Below are 16,443 nucleotides of genomic sequence, written 5' to 3'. Positions count from 1 at the left end.
CACTGATACCTTTGCATTGTACCAAGAAGGCCATGAGGTCCAAGACTGGAGTACCCCACCTCTATGTGATCACAGTGAAGAGCCCCCATTCCCCTGGATCCAGGGAATTCCACCTGAACATTCAGAGATCCCACTATGTGCACTGCTGATATTTGAAGCAAATGCCGTTCTGCCTAGTGAATCATCATCTGAGACTCCATCCCTAATGGAGCACTGCGCATGCCCCCCTATCTGTTTTATGTAGGCTACTGTCATAATATTTTCCGACAGAATTTGGACTGGTTTGTCCTTCAGAACTAGAAGAAAAGCTAGCAGTGCCTTGCAAACTGCCCTGAGTTCCATGCGATTGATGGGCCAAAGTGACTCTGTTTTGTTCCAAAGGCCCTGAGCATAGTGACTGAAATAGTGTGCATCCCAGCCGGATAGGTTTGTGTTTGCGACTACAACTATCCAAGGTAGAATAGCCAGCGATGTTCCTTGAAGGAGATTGACAATTTGAAGCCATCATAACATGCTGTTCCTCACTTGAGAAGTCCAAAAGAGGCAAAGATTGTAGTCCAGAGACATGGGAGACCAGCAAGATAATAGGGACTGCTGAACAGAATGCATGTGAGTTCTGGCCCAAGGAATCGCACTGATAGTCACCGCCATGGACCCCAAAACTTGGACATAATCCCAGGTACAAGGGCTAGGCATTTGCAACAGCTTGCATATCTGGCTCTGGATCTTTTCCCTCCTGTGATCCAGCAGAAACACTTTCCCTTGAGACATTCAAATCAAACTCCCAAATATTCCAAAGTCTGCATGGAAACCAATTGGGTTTTTGCAAAATTGATTACCCAACTAAGCGACTGCAAGAGATGAATGACCCTAGTAGTGACTTGATGGCTCTCCTGAACAAAGGAGGCTCTGATCAACCAATTGTACAGATAGCGATGCATTCTGATACCTTCTTTCTACAGGAAGGCCGCTACTACCACCATGACCTTGGAAAAGGTTCTGGGAGCTTTTGAAAGACTGAATAGTGTTGCTTGTAACTGAAAGTGCTTTCCCAACACTGCAAAGCACAAGAAGCGTTGATGTGGAGGCCAAATTGGAATATGGAGGTAAGCTGCCTTGAGACCCAACAATGTGAGGAACTCAACTGGCTGAACAGCCACTATCACTAGGGTTACCATATGTCCGGATTTACCCGGACATGTCCTCTTTTTGAGGGCATGTCCGGGCAACCGGACGGGTTTTGCCAATCTGCCCGTTTGTTCGGATTTCTGGACAAACGGGCAGATTGCTAGCCTTCCCTCCCCTTACTTACTAGTGCCCTGGTGGTCTTGTGACCTCTTCCACCTTCGGGACAGGAAAGAGCCCCTTCTTTCCTGCCCGGAGCGCTGCCCTGCATGCATCCTTCCTGTTGCTGATCCTCGGAGCCGATTCAAAATGGCCGCCGAGAGTTGAAGTGAACTAGCGAGACTTCAGCTCTCGGCGGCCATTTTGACGGCGCTGAGGATCAGCAACAGAAAGGATGCATGCAGGGCAGCGCTCTGAGCAGGAAAGAGGGGGCTCTTTCCTGTCCCGAAGAGGTCACTAGACCACCAGGGCAGTAGTAAGGTAAGGTAAGGGGAGGGGGGTTACGGGGAGGGGAGGCGACGGGGTATGTGACGGGGGAGGGGAAATGTGACAGGGGGCGGAGCGAGGGTGTGACAGGGGGCGGGGCATGTATCCCCCTTTTTGGGGGACAAAATATGGTAACCCTAACTATCACCAAGTGCAAGGTCTCCAACTGGAAATGCTTGACCTGTAGAAATCAGTTGAATTCCTTGAGGTTGAGAAGTGGGCGGTAGGAACCTCCTCTCTTTGGCACTACAAAATAAATGGAGTAACCACCTCATTCACGACTGGGCACTAGGGCCACTGCTCCTAAGCTTATTAAGGAGTTAAGATTGAAATGAATGGCCTCTCGCTTGGTGCAGGAGGAGAATACATTCTGGGGAGAAAGACTCTTGAATAGAACTACCAATCCCAAAATATACTGCTGCAGCTACCCCTGAGTCAGATCCCACAGAGTTAAAGGCTCTTCTTATGTTCAACTCTTTGTTTATACAAGATTTTTAAAAATTAGGTACAGGTGAGAGCATAATTCTAACCACTTAAAACTGTAACTACAGGCTTGGTCTGGTGGCTCAGTGGCTTCTGCTGCCCTGGCTGACCGATGCTGTGGTGGCAGCGTTCACAGCCCTCCTAAAGGGGGAACTCTCAGTCATCACTCAATAGCGACACCCAGTGGCCAGAACTAGTGTCTGGAGAAAGTCACAGTTTGTTCTGAGGAAAGGGGGAGTAGGAGGAGTAGGCTCTTGAACAACACCAGTAGGCGACGTAGATAGGAACAATCTCTTTATTTAAATATACACTCGACTCAACACAGCCGTGTTTCGGTGCTACAGACGCCTTCTTCAGGAGTCTTGTGATATATAGATATACGAATATTAAGCTCAAAGAGAATGAAAGCAAGGCTTCTGCTACAATTGTAATCCACTGCCGATGCAGGAAAAAAGCTCAGTGTATTCAATTGCACTTCTGTGAAGTAAAAAAAAAAAAAAATTGAATACGCTGAGCTTTTTTCCTGCATCGGCAGTGGATTACAATTGTAGCAGAAGCCTTGCTTTCATTCTCTTTGAGCTTAATATTCGTATATCTATATATCACAAGACTCCTGAAGAAGGCGTCTGTAGCGCCGAAACACGGCTGTGTTGAGTCGAGTGTATATTTAAATAAAGAGATTGTTCCTATCTACGTCGCCTACTGGTGTTGTTCAAGAGCCTACTCCTCCTACTCCCCCTTTCCTCAGATTCTACTTTTCGTAGGAATTTGTGTACCTCCACCCTTGTGGTGGTTTGGCTTGAAAGTCACAGTTTGTCACCTCTGGCCAGGAACTATCACTGCAGTGGCTAAGCCAAGTTGGGAGGGGATATAAGAGCAGGGAAAAAGCCAGGTCTTTGTGAATGAAAGCTCATGGTACCAGAGGTTGGAAGTCCAAAGGAGGAGGGGGAGACTGCTGGACCATAAAAGAAACACACTGTGGCTCCAACACAAAGCAGATAATCAAGTATAATCTTTTTTGTGTGTGTGGGTAAATCCTGTTTTACTCACAGAAAAAGACTTTCATAAAATTACCAAAGGGTTATGTGCAATATAAAAGTAGAACCAAACTGAGATCCACTTCACCATAGACAATACGAGAATACTCAACCAAAAATAAATTGTGAATAAATTTTATAAAGACACACAGCCCCAGAATAGGTACTTGAACTTCCTACCTAGGTGGCCTGTTGGAAAATTACCCTCCAAACGTCTCTCGGTGTTTATTGTATCATTTTATAACTAGCAAACGAGGCCCGTTTCGAACAGAAAGGAAACGGGCGCTAGCAAGGTTCCAGGGCCCCCTCCTGTTCCCCTCACCCCTCCCCATCACACCCCACCCCGTCCTCCCTCCCCCACCCCCTCTTCTCCCTCCCAACCCCCCTCCTCCTCCCCCTTCCGACCCCCCTCCTCCTCTGACCCCCCCTCCTCCCTTTCTCCTCCCCCCTCTCTCTCTCGTCTCAGGACCCGCGCCCCCCTCTCCTCCGATTTCCGCCACCCAGCGCCTCCCTCCGTCTGTGTCTGTGGCCTGCGAGTGCAAGGAGGACAGGTGCTGTTTAAAAAGTTTTACCTCCTGCTCGGCCGCCAACACTGAAGTGCAGCAAGTACAGACGCCGCTTCAGACAGGCTGTGGTTTCAGCTGTTCCTCTGGTCCCGCCCTCATTTCCTGTTTGCAGAAACTGAGAGCGATTGCGATTGCCTGTGGTTGGTCCCTTCTCCTTCTGACGTCGCGTTTCTTTCCCTGGCAACTATACAGAGTTCCCTCGAGGGCGGGGCAGTGATCGGGAGTGCTATTACGAACCCTACGAACACTACACGGCTTCACTGCCACACTGCCACGGAGTCAGCTTCAGAACGTTGGAGGTGCGAATTATTATATTAGATATCTTCCCTCCCCCAAATCATGATTAACCAAGTTTTGCAGTCTTACATTTGCAAACACAGCATTGATATAACCAGGAGACCCGTCTCTGCCAAGGATCGACATCAGAATTGGGCGGCTAACGTCCGCTGAGGAAAAGAAAGAGGTTAATGTATAATGTAAGCACAATCATTTATTTCATGTACGTTTAGACATGGGTTCCTGGAAATGGTAAGCATGCAAATCACTGGTATATTTGGGAACAGATAGGGGGCACATTTTCAAAGGATTAACCTGAGCAAGTCAACCATGTGCGGATCAGTGGATTTTCAGATAATCTCAAAAAGTGTAGAAACTTGGCTGCATAACAAAGAGCTGAACCAGGGGCATGTATTAGATGTACACATATACCTTACATTTTCAAGAGGTACACGGATAAATAGCAGGCCACTGACACACCACCAGTCCATCAGCAACTTCCCTGATTGGTTTAATGATATGACCAGGGCTGCCGAGAGGCTGGGCCGGGCCCGGGGCAAAACCACCCCTGGGGCCCCGCCACCCCCCTCCGTCCACCACCGAGCCCGGCCCCCCTGAATTCAAATCATAGCGCCTCACCTCAACCTCGCTCCATGTGAAAGAAGTGCAGCAGCGGCAGTCTGCAGATCGCCTCCCTTCGGGCCTTTCCTCCGTGTCCCGCCCTCGCACAAGTTATGTCAGATGAGGGAGGGACACAGGGAAGGAAGGCCTGAAGGGAGGTGATCTGCAGACTGCCGCTGCTGCGCTTCTTTCACACGGAGAGAGGTTGAGGTAAGGCGCTATGATTTGAATTCAGGGGGGCCCAGCCCGGTGGACGGAGGGGGGTGGATGGAGGGGACTGCGGGGGGGCTGGGAATTTTGTCCCCCCCTGCCCCCCCTCTTGGCAGCCCTGGATATGACTCTACATATCTGGCCACACAGAGAACTGCCAGGGCTGTTTTCTGGGGGGGGGGGGGGGGGGGGGGTTACTTGGTGGTACCAGCACATTTTCCTTTACTTATTAAAACTGACCCAAGAGTCCAGGCTCTACATACCCTGAACACACACAAACAAAGAGTGCCCTCCTAGGGGCAGTGCCTTCAGCCAATCCCCACAGGTTCATGGGAGAATGTGGAGGTTCATGCCACAATCAACACAGACTACAGAGGCTTAGCTGTCCACACAAGACAGAAAAATCATTTGTTAATTTGGGGTTAGTCAATTGAAGAATCTGAATGCTGTGATAGACACCAGTGGTGTCCTATCTCAGAGTGGCCACAGGAGGGAGCTCTGCAGCCTTTTGTTCCATGCCAAGCCTAGAATACAGTAGATGAAAGGAATGACATTCCTACTACTACTACTACTACTATTTAGCATTTCTATAGCGCTACAAGGCATACGCAGCATTCCCCCTTTAAGAATTCTCAGATATGGGACCTGTCACGGAAGGAGGGGGGTCATTGCCCTTTTAAGAAAGAACCCAGCTCCCTATAGGTGGGGAGTTAGGTAGGGTGAGAGGCAGGGTTGCCAGATGGGCGGTTTTCCGCAACCCGCCGCGGGAAACTTTTGCCCGCGGCGGGTTGCAGTTTTTTGGGCTGGTTTTGGATTTTTTGGGCGGGTTTTGGGGCGGTTTTTTTCAGCCGGCGGGGGGTGGGGCTAATGGTAACAGAGGTGGGGTTTGTGACATTTTGGGCGGGGTTTGATGACGTATTGGGCGGGGTGATGACGGAAGGGGTGGGGCTGATGACGGCGGGGGTGATGACGGAAGGGGCGGGGTTGATGACGGCGGGGGTGATGACGGAAGGGGCGGGGGTGATGCCGTCGGGGGTGGGGTGTGTGCGGTTTTTGGGCGAGTTTTGGGCTGTTTTGGGTGGGAATTTTTTTTTTATATGGCAACCCTGGAAAGAGGTTTAGTGCCTCTTTTAAAAGCAGATAGAACAGGGGCCAGAAGAAGAACGGAACCAGTGCCCTGCTGCTAGAAAAGTTGGACCTGGCAGCTCAAAAAGAGATGCCAGAAGATACCTATCTTAAGGATTGTATTCATGGATTTTACAGTTACCACATGGGGGTGGAGGACAGGACTAAGATTATGGTGAAGGTTTGTCCTATCTAAGGAGTGGAGGCTATTTAACTAAGTTCCTAGGCACTTCAGAGAAAAGGGCTCAGTTCAATGTTTATTAGGATTTATTTACCGCCTTTTTGAAGGGATTCATTCAAGGCAGTATACAGTAAGAATAGATTAAACATGAGCAATAGGCAATGAAAACAGTAAAAATATTAAAATAACAATACAAAGTATGGCATAGAAGGGCATTTTTGATATGTCTAAGTCCGACTTTGGATGTTTTGAAAAAAAAAACCGACCGAAATCTGAATAGCAAAGAAGGTCAGTTTAAAAAAAAAAAAAAAAAAGTATATCTTTTGTTTTCTGAATAACGTTTTGTGATTTGGATGTTTTGTTTTTTTGGTCCATTTTCGAAAAAAATAAAACGTGAACGTGCAAAATGCACAAAATCAAGCCATTGGGATATAGGAGGAGCCAGTATTTTTAGTAGACTGGTCCCCCTGACATCCCAGGACAGCAATAGGACACCCTAGGGGGCACTGCAGTAGACTTCATAAAAAGCTCCCAGGTACACATCTCACCATTGCTCCCTTACCTTGTGTGCTTAGCCCCCCAAAACCCACTACCCCCAACTGTACACCACTACCATAGCCCTTACAGGTGAAGGGGGCACCTATATGTGGGTTCAGTAGGTTTCTGGTGAGTTTTGAAGGGGTCATAGTTTCCCCCCCAAGTGTAATAGGTAGGGGGAGGTAGGAGCCTGGGTCCACCTCTCTGCAGTGCACTGTACCCAACACTAGACTACTCCAGGGACCTGCAAGCTGTTCTAATGGACCTGAGATTGGCATAGAGGTTGGTAAGTAATGTTTTTCATCACATTTTTTTGGGGGGTGGAAGGGGGTTAGTGACCACTGAGGGAAAAAGGGGAGGTCATTCTTGATTCTCTCCAGTGGTCATCTGGCTATTTAGGGCACCTTTTTGTGCCTTATTCGTAATAAAAACAGGTCTAGCTCAAAATATCTAAGTTTTAGTCCTGGACGGTTTTGTCTTGTTCCATTATGGCTGAAAAACATCTAAGCCTTAAGAACACCCAAGTTCCGCCCTGAACACGCTCCTGGCACTCCCCCTTGAGATTTGGACGCACTTCTGGCGGACTTCAGAGAAAACGTCTAAAAATATGTTTTGAAAATGCTGATGTGGACATTTTTGTGAGATAAACGTCCAAATGCAGACGTATGCCACTTTTTGGACATTTTTCTCTTTTGAAAATGAGCCCAATAGTATACTACTTACAATGTCAACACAATATGTAATAGAACATTTTAATTGATAGTGAAGGGTAAAGCAAAAATGTAACATATAGATAGGTAAGAGAGTAAGGTGATTAATTTAAAGAGAGTAAGGTGATTAATTTAAAGAAAGTTGCACATGAGGTCAGAGAGATGGTTAAATATTATCTCAGCTAGGGTAGGAGTGGATAAACATGTCCCGCTGCAGTATGTGCAGCCCGAGTCACTCCTTGTGTGTGTGAGTGAGACTAACAAGTTAGTTATTTCTTCCATTAAAGGCCTGGTTGAAGAGCCAAGCTTTCACCTGCTTCCTGAAGTACAGACAGTCTTCCTTTAAGCGGATCCTTTCAGGCAGTGCGTTCCAGAGTGTGGGGGCTACTCCGGAGAAGAAAACAATCTTGTATAACACTATAGAGTGTGAGAGTAGTAGAGGCAGTGGCGTAGCCAAGGGTGGGCTTGGGTGGGCCCATGCCCACCCACTTTGGGTTCAGGCCCACCCAGTAGCAGCATACCTATGATGTGGCTGGCAGGGATCCCCAAGCGCCAGCCCCACCAGCCGAAAACTCCCAACAAGTGTCCCTCCTGCATACCTTGTAAGTAGCAGATCTTCGCCTGCAGTGAGCAGTGACCCCCCAGCCTTCCCTCTGATGTATTTCTGCCTAGGCGGAAACAGGGAGTTGCATCAAAGGGAAGGCTGTGGGGCCAACGTAAGCAGTGTGTATTAGTTGCTGCTCGCTGCTGGTTCAACATCTGCTACTTAAAAGGTATACAGGAGAGGGGGGATGTTTGAGAGACCATATGGCACTGCAGGCAAGAGAAGGAGAGACCAAATCACCCGTGGGACGGGGTGAGGTTCTTCTGCCCACCCATCTTGTGAATCACTGACGGCCCCAAAACGTAAGCTGCAAGCACTGCAGCGGCAGCGGAAGGAAAGGAGAAGGATGCAGCAGTGATCCTGGACCTGCAGGAAGGAAGGTAGCTAGCGATGCTGGATGTGGGGAAGGCAGAAGTGTGCTGGATTTATGGGAGGAGAGGGGCTGCAGGGAAAAGGAGATCTATGTGGCCGGGGGGTGCGGAGACCCACGTGACCAGGAGGGGGTGAGGAGACCCACGTGACCAGGAGGGGGTGAGGAGACCCGGGGGGGGGGGAGGGGTGCAGTGAAAAATTGCTCAGACAATAAGGGTGTCATGAACTGAAAAAGTTTGGGAACCCCTGCTTTACTGTAAAGGGGACAAAATGGTTTTAGGCATGCATTCTGCAGTGCAGTACCTTACCTGGCAGGATCTCCTGGTTGCGGTTCTTGGTTATATTACTTGGCTTTTTAGCCTCTTGGCAGATGTGTAATTGATGTATTTCTGAATATTTCTCCAGTGCCTATGAGAAAGGGGAAAGAGTAAGACCAACAAAAATTGAAAACAGAAATGATCGTTTGTGGTTATATAGCTCTGTTAATTCAACCAGGATCCCTAATGTTTTATCATTACATGCGTATTATTTCAGGGGTGAGCATTCAGCCACTTCTCCGATGTAAAGTTGAACAAACAGAGGCTCAGTGTGGGTTATAAAGTTCCTTTTATGCAATTCCAGTAAAACACCAGCTCTCCATACCTTATGCTGAAATTGATATATCACCTTTCTGTGATTACAATCAAAGTGGTTTACATATTATATACAGGTACTTATTTTGTACCTGGGGCAATGGAGGGTTAAGTTTCGATAATATGGTTGAGGATGCCCAAGTTGCGAAATTTAGGTCGACCTTAGAGATGGTCATCCTTAGAGATGGCCGTCCCCGATTTTCGGCGATAATGGAAACCGAAGACGCCCATCTCAGAAACGACCAAATCAAAGCCATTTGGTCGTGGGAGGAGCCAGCATTCGTAGTGCACTGGTCCTCCTCACATGCCAGGACACCAACCGGCCACCCTAGGGGGCACTGCAGTGGACTTCAGAAATTGCTCCCAGGTGCATAGCTCCCTTACCTTGGGTGCTGATCACACCCCCCCAAAACCCACTCCCCACAACTGTACACCACTACCATAGCCCTTAGGGATGAAGGGGGGCACCTACATGTGGGTACAGTGGTTTTCGGGTGGGTTTTGGAGGGCTCACATTTACCACCACAAGTGTAACAGGTAGGGAGGGGGATGGGCCTGGGTCCGCCTGCCTGAAGTGCACTGCACCCACTAAAACCTGCTCCAGGGACCTGCATACTGCTGTCATGGAGCTGGGTATGACATTTGAAGCTGGCAAAGTATCTTTTTTAAAGTTTTTTTTTGAGGGTGGGAGGGCGTTAGTGACCACTGAGGGAGTAAGGGGAGGTCATCCCCGATTTCCTCCGGTGGTCATCTGGACAATTAGGGCACATTTTTGTGGCTTGGTTGTAAGAAAAAAAGGACCAGGTAAAGTCGTCCAAGTGTTCGTCAGGGACACCCTTCTTTTTTCCATTATCGGTCAAGGACGCCCATGTGTTAGGCACGCCCAAGTCCCGCATTCGCTACGCCTCCGACCCCCTCCCACCAGGAACTTTGGTCGTCCCCGTGACGGAAAGCAGTTGAGGATGCCCAAAATCGGCTTTCAATTATGCCGATTTGGGCAACCCTGTGAGAAGGACGCCCATCTTGCGATTTGTGTCGAAAGATGGGCGTCCTTCTCTTTCGAAAATAAGCCTGCAAGTGACATACAGTCCCATACACGTCCACCGGGGTTCCTGAGATGCAAGGGTCCAGCTGGCATCTAGGTCTCATTTCCAAATGGTTGAACCTTATCGCCTTTGTCTTTTGTCAGGTTGCAAGATCACAGTCACATAAAAGGGAACTGAAAGATCTGAACTGGGGCAATTCAGCTGTGTACATACTCCTCGATGGTCCGATCCAACCTATTCCCTCACCAGCATTATCAGCACCTTTAGCTGTAGGCGAGGGAATCTAAGAATGTAAGCTAACATTGCCTCTTGGGCGTCTCAGATCATGGATTGGCAGATACAACATAATTCTTGGGCACAGGTGCTGTGCAGGGAATCTTATTGGAAGATGGGTTACATCTGCCTGATATAGGCAATCACCTGCTCATCAGGGGACGTTCGGGAACCTTTCACTTAGCCACAACTGGCCGCAGCTAATGGTGGGGGGTTGCCTGGGGCAAGTTATTCTTAAATATCCCAGGCTGGTGGCGGGAATACCTGTGCCTGGGTGATTGGAGTAGCGCTATCCATCAAGGTATGGTTTGGTGCAGATGGGTTCACTGTACCTGAGTTGGATGCATCTTGATTCATGGCGGGTGCGTCCTGGGTACAGCATCTAACGCATTGGTCAGTCTTGCTTATGGCGGCGGACTGGGTGCTTTAAGAGCTTACAGTTTTGGCTCGGGTATCCTGTTTGGGCTGTTTGTGTTAAATACAGTCATGTCTTTCTAATAAAGCTACGACCAAGTTGTTCCCAAAAAATTAACAAGTGTACGCGTTGTTATTATTAATATGGGTTTTGGGTGGAAAAGGGACTGGATCAGGGTGTCACAGTCAGTGGCGTAGCTACGTGGGGCCACAGGGGCATGGGCCCCCGTAGATTTGGCCCTGGCCCCCCCGCCACCAACCCGCCACTGCCGCTATTGGGTACCTTTGCTGGCGGGGGTCCCCAACCCCCCATCAGCCAAAGTCCTCTTCTCCGGGGTGGCTGCATTGCTGATCTGCAAGGGCAGATCAGCAACGCGGCCGCGCCGGAGAAGAGGACCCAACCCCCGCCAGCAAAGGTACCTGACGGTGGTGGCGGGGGAGGAGAGGAGATCGAAAGGGTTGGCGCTGGGGGGGGGGGGGGTCAAAGGTGGTGGTGGTGGCGGGGAGGTCAAAAATGGCGGGGGGGGGGATTTAAAAATGGCAGGGGGGATAGGCGGCGCTGGGGGGGGGGCTCTGGACCCCCCTCCCGCCAAAGTGTGGCTGTGCCCCTGGTCACAGTTGCCTATGTTATCAATACCAACTCTGCTGTCCTGAGGGCAAGTCTTGGATGACTGGGGCATTTATGCTTGGAGCTGAGCCAGATTTAAACTTCAGCACCAGTTGTGTGTTTGTAAGGCGTGAAAGTATATAAGTATTGCCATACTGGGAAAGACCAAAGGTCCATCAAGCCCAGCATCCTGTTTCCAACAGTGGCCAATCCAGGTCACAAATACCTGGCAAGATCCCCAAAAAGTACAAACCATTCTATACTGCTTATCCCGGAAATAGTGGATTTTCCCCAAGTCCATTTAATAATGGTCTATGGACTTTTCCTTTAAAAACTCCGCTAAGCTAACCGCCTTTAACACATTCTCTGGCAATGAATTCCATCTATTTCTTCTGTCCTTTGACAGCCTTGCACTAGTTTATAATGTGACCCTAAAATGTGTTTAATGCCTTTACTGTCATTCTCACTTCTAAGGATCTTCATTGCTGCAGTTCCCACTGCAAAGATACGTGAGCAATGCATTGTGTGTAATGTAGTTCACAGGCAATGCAGCCACACTTGTCAGTCTGTATAAGAACTGTTACCACTGGTGCGGCTGCCCAGACCTCCTCTCTCAGTCAAGCTTGGCTCCTTTGTCTACCTGCTATCATTTCCTGGTCATTCTTACTATCTCTGTCCTGAGAGGTCAGCCAGGTACGACCTTTCTCTCCAATCGAAGGCTGTCCTCTAGGACCACCCCTGCTACCCGATGGCAGGCTCTGTCCCCATTGGTCTATTTACCCCCTACTCCCTGGGCCTTTGTGAGCCCTTCTTAGCCTCTCCCTCCCCCTCGTCATGAGGCATTCTCCATCTTGCTTCAGACAGCACTTGTCCTGCTAAAACTCCCTGGAACGAACTTGGTTTTTTACCTTGAATATATCTTCCTAATGAGATATTGCACTCTCCAGTCACCCAGCTCTGAGCTACTTCTGCTTGTTCAACTATTCGCTCTCCTCTGCAATAAAGCTGCTTCTCTTGAGATTTCTACCTCCAACCACTGATACAGCTCTCAGAATTACGGAGTCTCTGTGCCCTGGGGCAACACTTCTGAACATCTGACTGTGAGTAAATTATCTGTGTTTATTCAATAAAGGAAACTTCAGAAAACAAAGAGACTTCAGGTTTGTTCTGGTGTGCCAAGGTTATACTTCAAGATATTGAGACTTTACAGTTAACAAGTCTTAAGAGGCTTGACACTATTCTCCCTCCCGCCGTGTATGACTGCACTAGCTGAAAGGTTCCATGGGTCCTTGACAGCGAGTTTATAACACTGTGGAAAAGTATCTCAACAAAGCCTCATCAAAACACTTTCCTGTCACTTTATGAGCAGAAAACATGGGGGATAAATGTTCAGCTGATGCAATCGCCATACTAAGTTAGCCCTGACTAACTGATACTTAACGTAATATGTATATTCAGCACCACTAGGGAGGCAGTTCTATAAGAGGGAGCCTCAATTTAGCCAGCCTGATGCTGTGCAGTGTGAGCCTATCCTATGAGGTCTGAGCTCCCGGATACCATTATAGAATCCTTTAGTTACCTGGCAGGCCTAACATGCGTCTGGCATAACTGCGATTGTGCAAAACATGCAAAGATGCACATTGACTTACAGTAAGTGGCATCATTGCTCACTTCCCACCCTTGCTCTGTCCATACAAAGTGATGCATGTGTGAAAGAGGAACCCAAATTATGTAATGCAAGGTTCCACATTAGGAGTCACCGATCGGGAAAGGGATCTAGGCATCATCATTATTGGTACGTTGAAACCCTCTACTCAGTGTGCTGTGGCGGCTAAGAAAGCAAATAGAATGTAAGGTATAACTAGGAAAGGAATGGAAAACAAAAATGAGGATGTTATAATGCCTTTGTATCGCTCCATGGTGCGACCGCACCTCAAATACTGTGTTCAATTCTGGTCACCACATCTCAAAAAAGATATAATGGAATTAGAAAAGGTACAGACAAGGGCGACGAAAAGGATAAAGGGGATAGGACGACTTTCCAATGAGGAAAGGCTGAAGCGGCTAGGGCTCTTCAGCTTGGAGAAAAGCCGGCTGAGGAGAGATATGATAGAGGTCTATAAAATAATGAGTGTACTGGAACGGGTAGATGTGAAGCGTCTGTTTACGCTTTCCAAAAATACTAGGACTAGGGGGCATGTGATGAAGGTACAAAGTAGTAAATTTAAAACGAATCATAGAAAATATTTCTTCACTAAATGTGTAATTAAACTCTGGAATTCATTGCCAGATAATGTGGTAAAGGCGGTTAGCTTAGCAAGGTTTAAAAAAGGTCTGGGTGGCTTCCTAAAGGAAAAATCCATAGACCATTATCAAATTGACTTGGGGAAAATCCACTGCTATTTCTGGGATAAGCAGCATAACATGTATTGAACTTTTTTGGGATCTTGCCAGGTACTTGTGACCTGGATTGGCCACTGTTGGAAGCAGGATGCTGGGTTTGATGGACCTTTGGTCTTTCCCAGTGTGGCAGCAGTTATGTACTTATGTAGCCTGTAGAAAAGACGGCTGAGGGGAGATATGATAGAGGTCTATAAAATAATGAGTGGAGTGGAACGGGTAGACGTGAATCTTTGTTTACTCTTTCCAAAAATACTAGGATTAGGGGGCATGTGATGAAGCTACAAAGTGGTACATTTAAAATGAATTGGAGAAAATGTTTCTTCACTCAACATGCAATTAAACTCTGGAATTCGTTGCCAAAGAATGTAGTACAAGCAGTTAGCTTAGCGGGGTTTAAAAGAGGTTTGGGTGGCTTCCTAAAGGAAAAGTCCGTAGACCATTATTAAAATGGACTTGGGGAAAATCCACTGCTTATTTGTAGAATAAGCAGTATAAAATGTATTGTACTTTTTTGAGATCTTGCCAGGTACTCGTGACCTGGATTGGCCACTGTTGGAAACAGGATGCTGGACTTGATGGACCTTCGGTCTGTCCCAGTATGGCAATACTTATGTACATGTGTATATGCCCCTTGCATTTCCATGCTATGCCACTTATGAACACCCTTAGAAGAGCATTTACATGTCTTGCTAGCACGTGTGTGTGGAATGTACACTTACCCCCAACAGTGCGACTACTCTGTAATTTTATGCACATAAATGTGGGCGTCCTGTTATGGAATTGCCCATAGGCGTAGTTTGACTGTTTCATTTGGGGGGGCAAAGGATGGGCGGAGCATATTAGCATATTCATTTGCATATATACATATGCAAATGAATATGCTAATATGGAGGAAGGAATTGAAATTTACAGGCAAAATATCACAGATGCACATTTCAAAAAGCTGACATATTTCAATTAATAAATTCTGAATAAAATACTTTTATCTACCTTTGTTGTCTGATCATTTAGTTTTTCTATTTGCTGTGGTCCCAGTGTCTTCTGTTTTATGCAGTGTCTTCTTTCCAGTAGGCTTCCCTCTGCTCCCCACCCTTCCAGTCCCATCCATCTCTTGCTCCTTCCCTCTGCTCCCCACCCCTCCCAGTCCCATCCATCTTCTGTTCCTTCCCTCTGCTCACCATCCCTCCGTCCCATCCATCTTCTGCTCCTTCCCTCTGCTGTGCCTGACCTCTCCCAGTCCCATCCATTTCTTGCTCATTCCCTCTGCTCCCCACCCCTCCCAGTCCCATCCATCTTCCCTCTGCTGCCTCCCCCCCCAGCAAGGTCCAGGATCGTGGACTCCGTTTACCCCCTCTCTTCCTCCCTCCCTCTGGCGCAAGCAGTAGTCTTCTTCAACCTTTCTGTGTTCCTGGCAGCGGTAGCGACGTACACGCTGCCTTCGGGCTGCCCCGGAAGCCTTCTCTTCAAGTTCCTGTTCCCACCTATGCGGGAACAGGAACTTCAAGAGAAGGCTTCGGGGCAGAGCCGAAGGCAGCGTGTACATTGCTGCCGCTGCCAGGAACACAGAAAAACTGAAGAAGCATGCTTGCTGCCTGCGCTGGAGGGAGGGAGGAAGAGAGGGGGTAGACGGACACGCTGTCTCCGTCCGCTTCGCTTCCCTGCCCTCTCTGTCTGCGTCCCGCCTGAAAGGAAATGACGTCAGAGGAAGGTGGTACGCAGACAGAGAGGGCAGGGAAGCGAAGCGGACGGAGACGAGCGCGTGCCTGCTTTTTTTTTTTAACTACTGGTGCAGCGGCGCCTCGTCATCGTTTGGGGGGGCATTGCCCCCCTCGCCCCCCTCCCAGTCTACGCCCATGGAATTGCCCTATAATGCTGGGGTGACTGTGTCCTGCACCATCCATTTACTTTAGGCTTGCTTATCTGTACAGAAGCTGAATATCACGGCTGAATGGACAGCTGTCAGTGGCACCTGCATCCCTCCCTAACCTGGTCCAACATTATACAGATAATATTTAGCCTTTTAGCGATTTACCTCCATCAAACTATGAATTGTAATATAAACACTCCCACTTTTTTTTTTAAACAGGGAGGAAAAGAGCTCATACAACTGTGACAAACTTCAGATCGCTGAATCATAGTAACATAGTAGATGACGGCAGGAAAAGACCTGCACGGTCCATCCAGTCTGCCCAAGAAGATAAATTCATATGTGCTACTTTTTTATTTGTACTGTCCTCTTCAGGGCACAGACCGTATAAGTCTGGCCAGCCCTATCCCTGCCTCCCAACCACCAACCCCGCCTCCCACCACCAGCTCTGGCACAGACCGTATAAGTCTGCCCAGCACTGTCCCCGCCTCCCATCACTAGCTCTGGCACAGACCGTATAAGTCTGCCCAGCACTATCCCTGCCTCCCACCACCGGCTCTGGCACAGACCGTATATGTCTGCCCAGCACTACTCCCGCCTCCCAACCACCAGCCCCAGCACAGACCGTATATGTCTGCCCAGCACTAGCCCTGCCTCCCAACCACCAGCTCTGCCACCCATTCTAGGCTAAGCTCCTGAGGATCCCTTCCTTCTGCACAGGATTCCTTTATGTTTATCCCACGCATGTTGGAATTCCGTTACCGTTTTCATCTCCACCACCTCCCGCGGGAGGGCATTCCAAGCATCCACCACCCTCTCCGTGAAAAAATACTTCCTGACATTCTTCTTGAGTCTGCCCCCCTTCAAT

General features: G+C 48.5%; 1 protein-coding gene across 1 annotated transcript in view; it reads right to left on the bottom strand.

Moving 5' to 3' along the window:
- LOC115462755 (receptor-type tyrosine-protein phosphatase kappa-like) overlaps positions 1-16,443 on the bottom strand; it is a 230,236-nt gene that overhangs the window by 24,442 nt on the left and 189,351 nt on the right. Inside the window, exons 23-24 of the mRNA XM_030192735.1 lie at positions 8,642-8,741; positions 4,064-4,143 (exon numbers count right to left, since the gene is read on the bottom strand). Of these exons, the coding sequence (XP_030048595.1) occupies positions 4,064-4,143; positions 8,642-8,741 (180 nt within the window). The remainder of the gene's footprint in view (positions 1-4,063; positions 4,144-8,641; positions 8,742-16,443) is intronic.

Source organism: Microcaecilia unicolor, chromosome 2, assembly GCF_901765095.1.
Source record: "Microcaecilia unicolor chromosome 2, aMicUni1.1, whole genome shotgun sequence".
NCBI lineage: Eukaryota > Metazoa > Chordata > Amphibia > Gymnophiona > Siphonopidae > Microcaecilia > Microcaecilia unicolor.
This window is presented reverse-complemented; position numbering and strand designations above follow the sequence as displayed.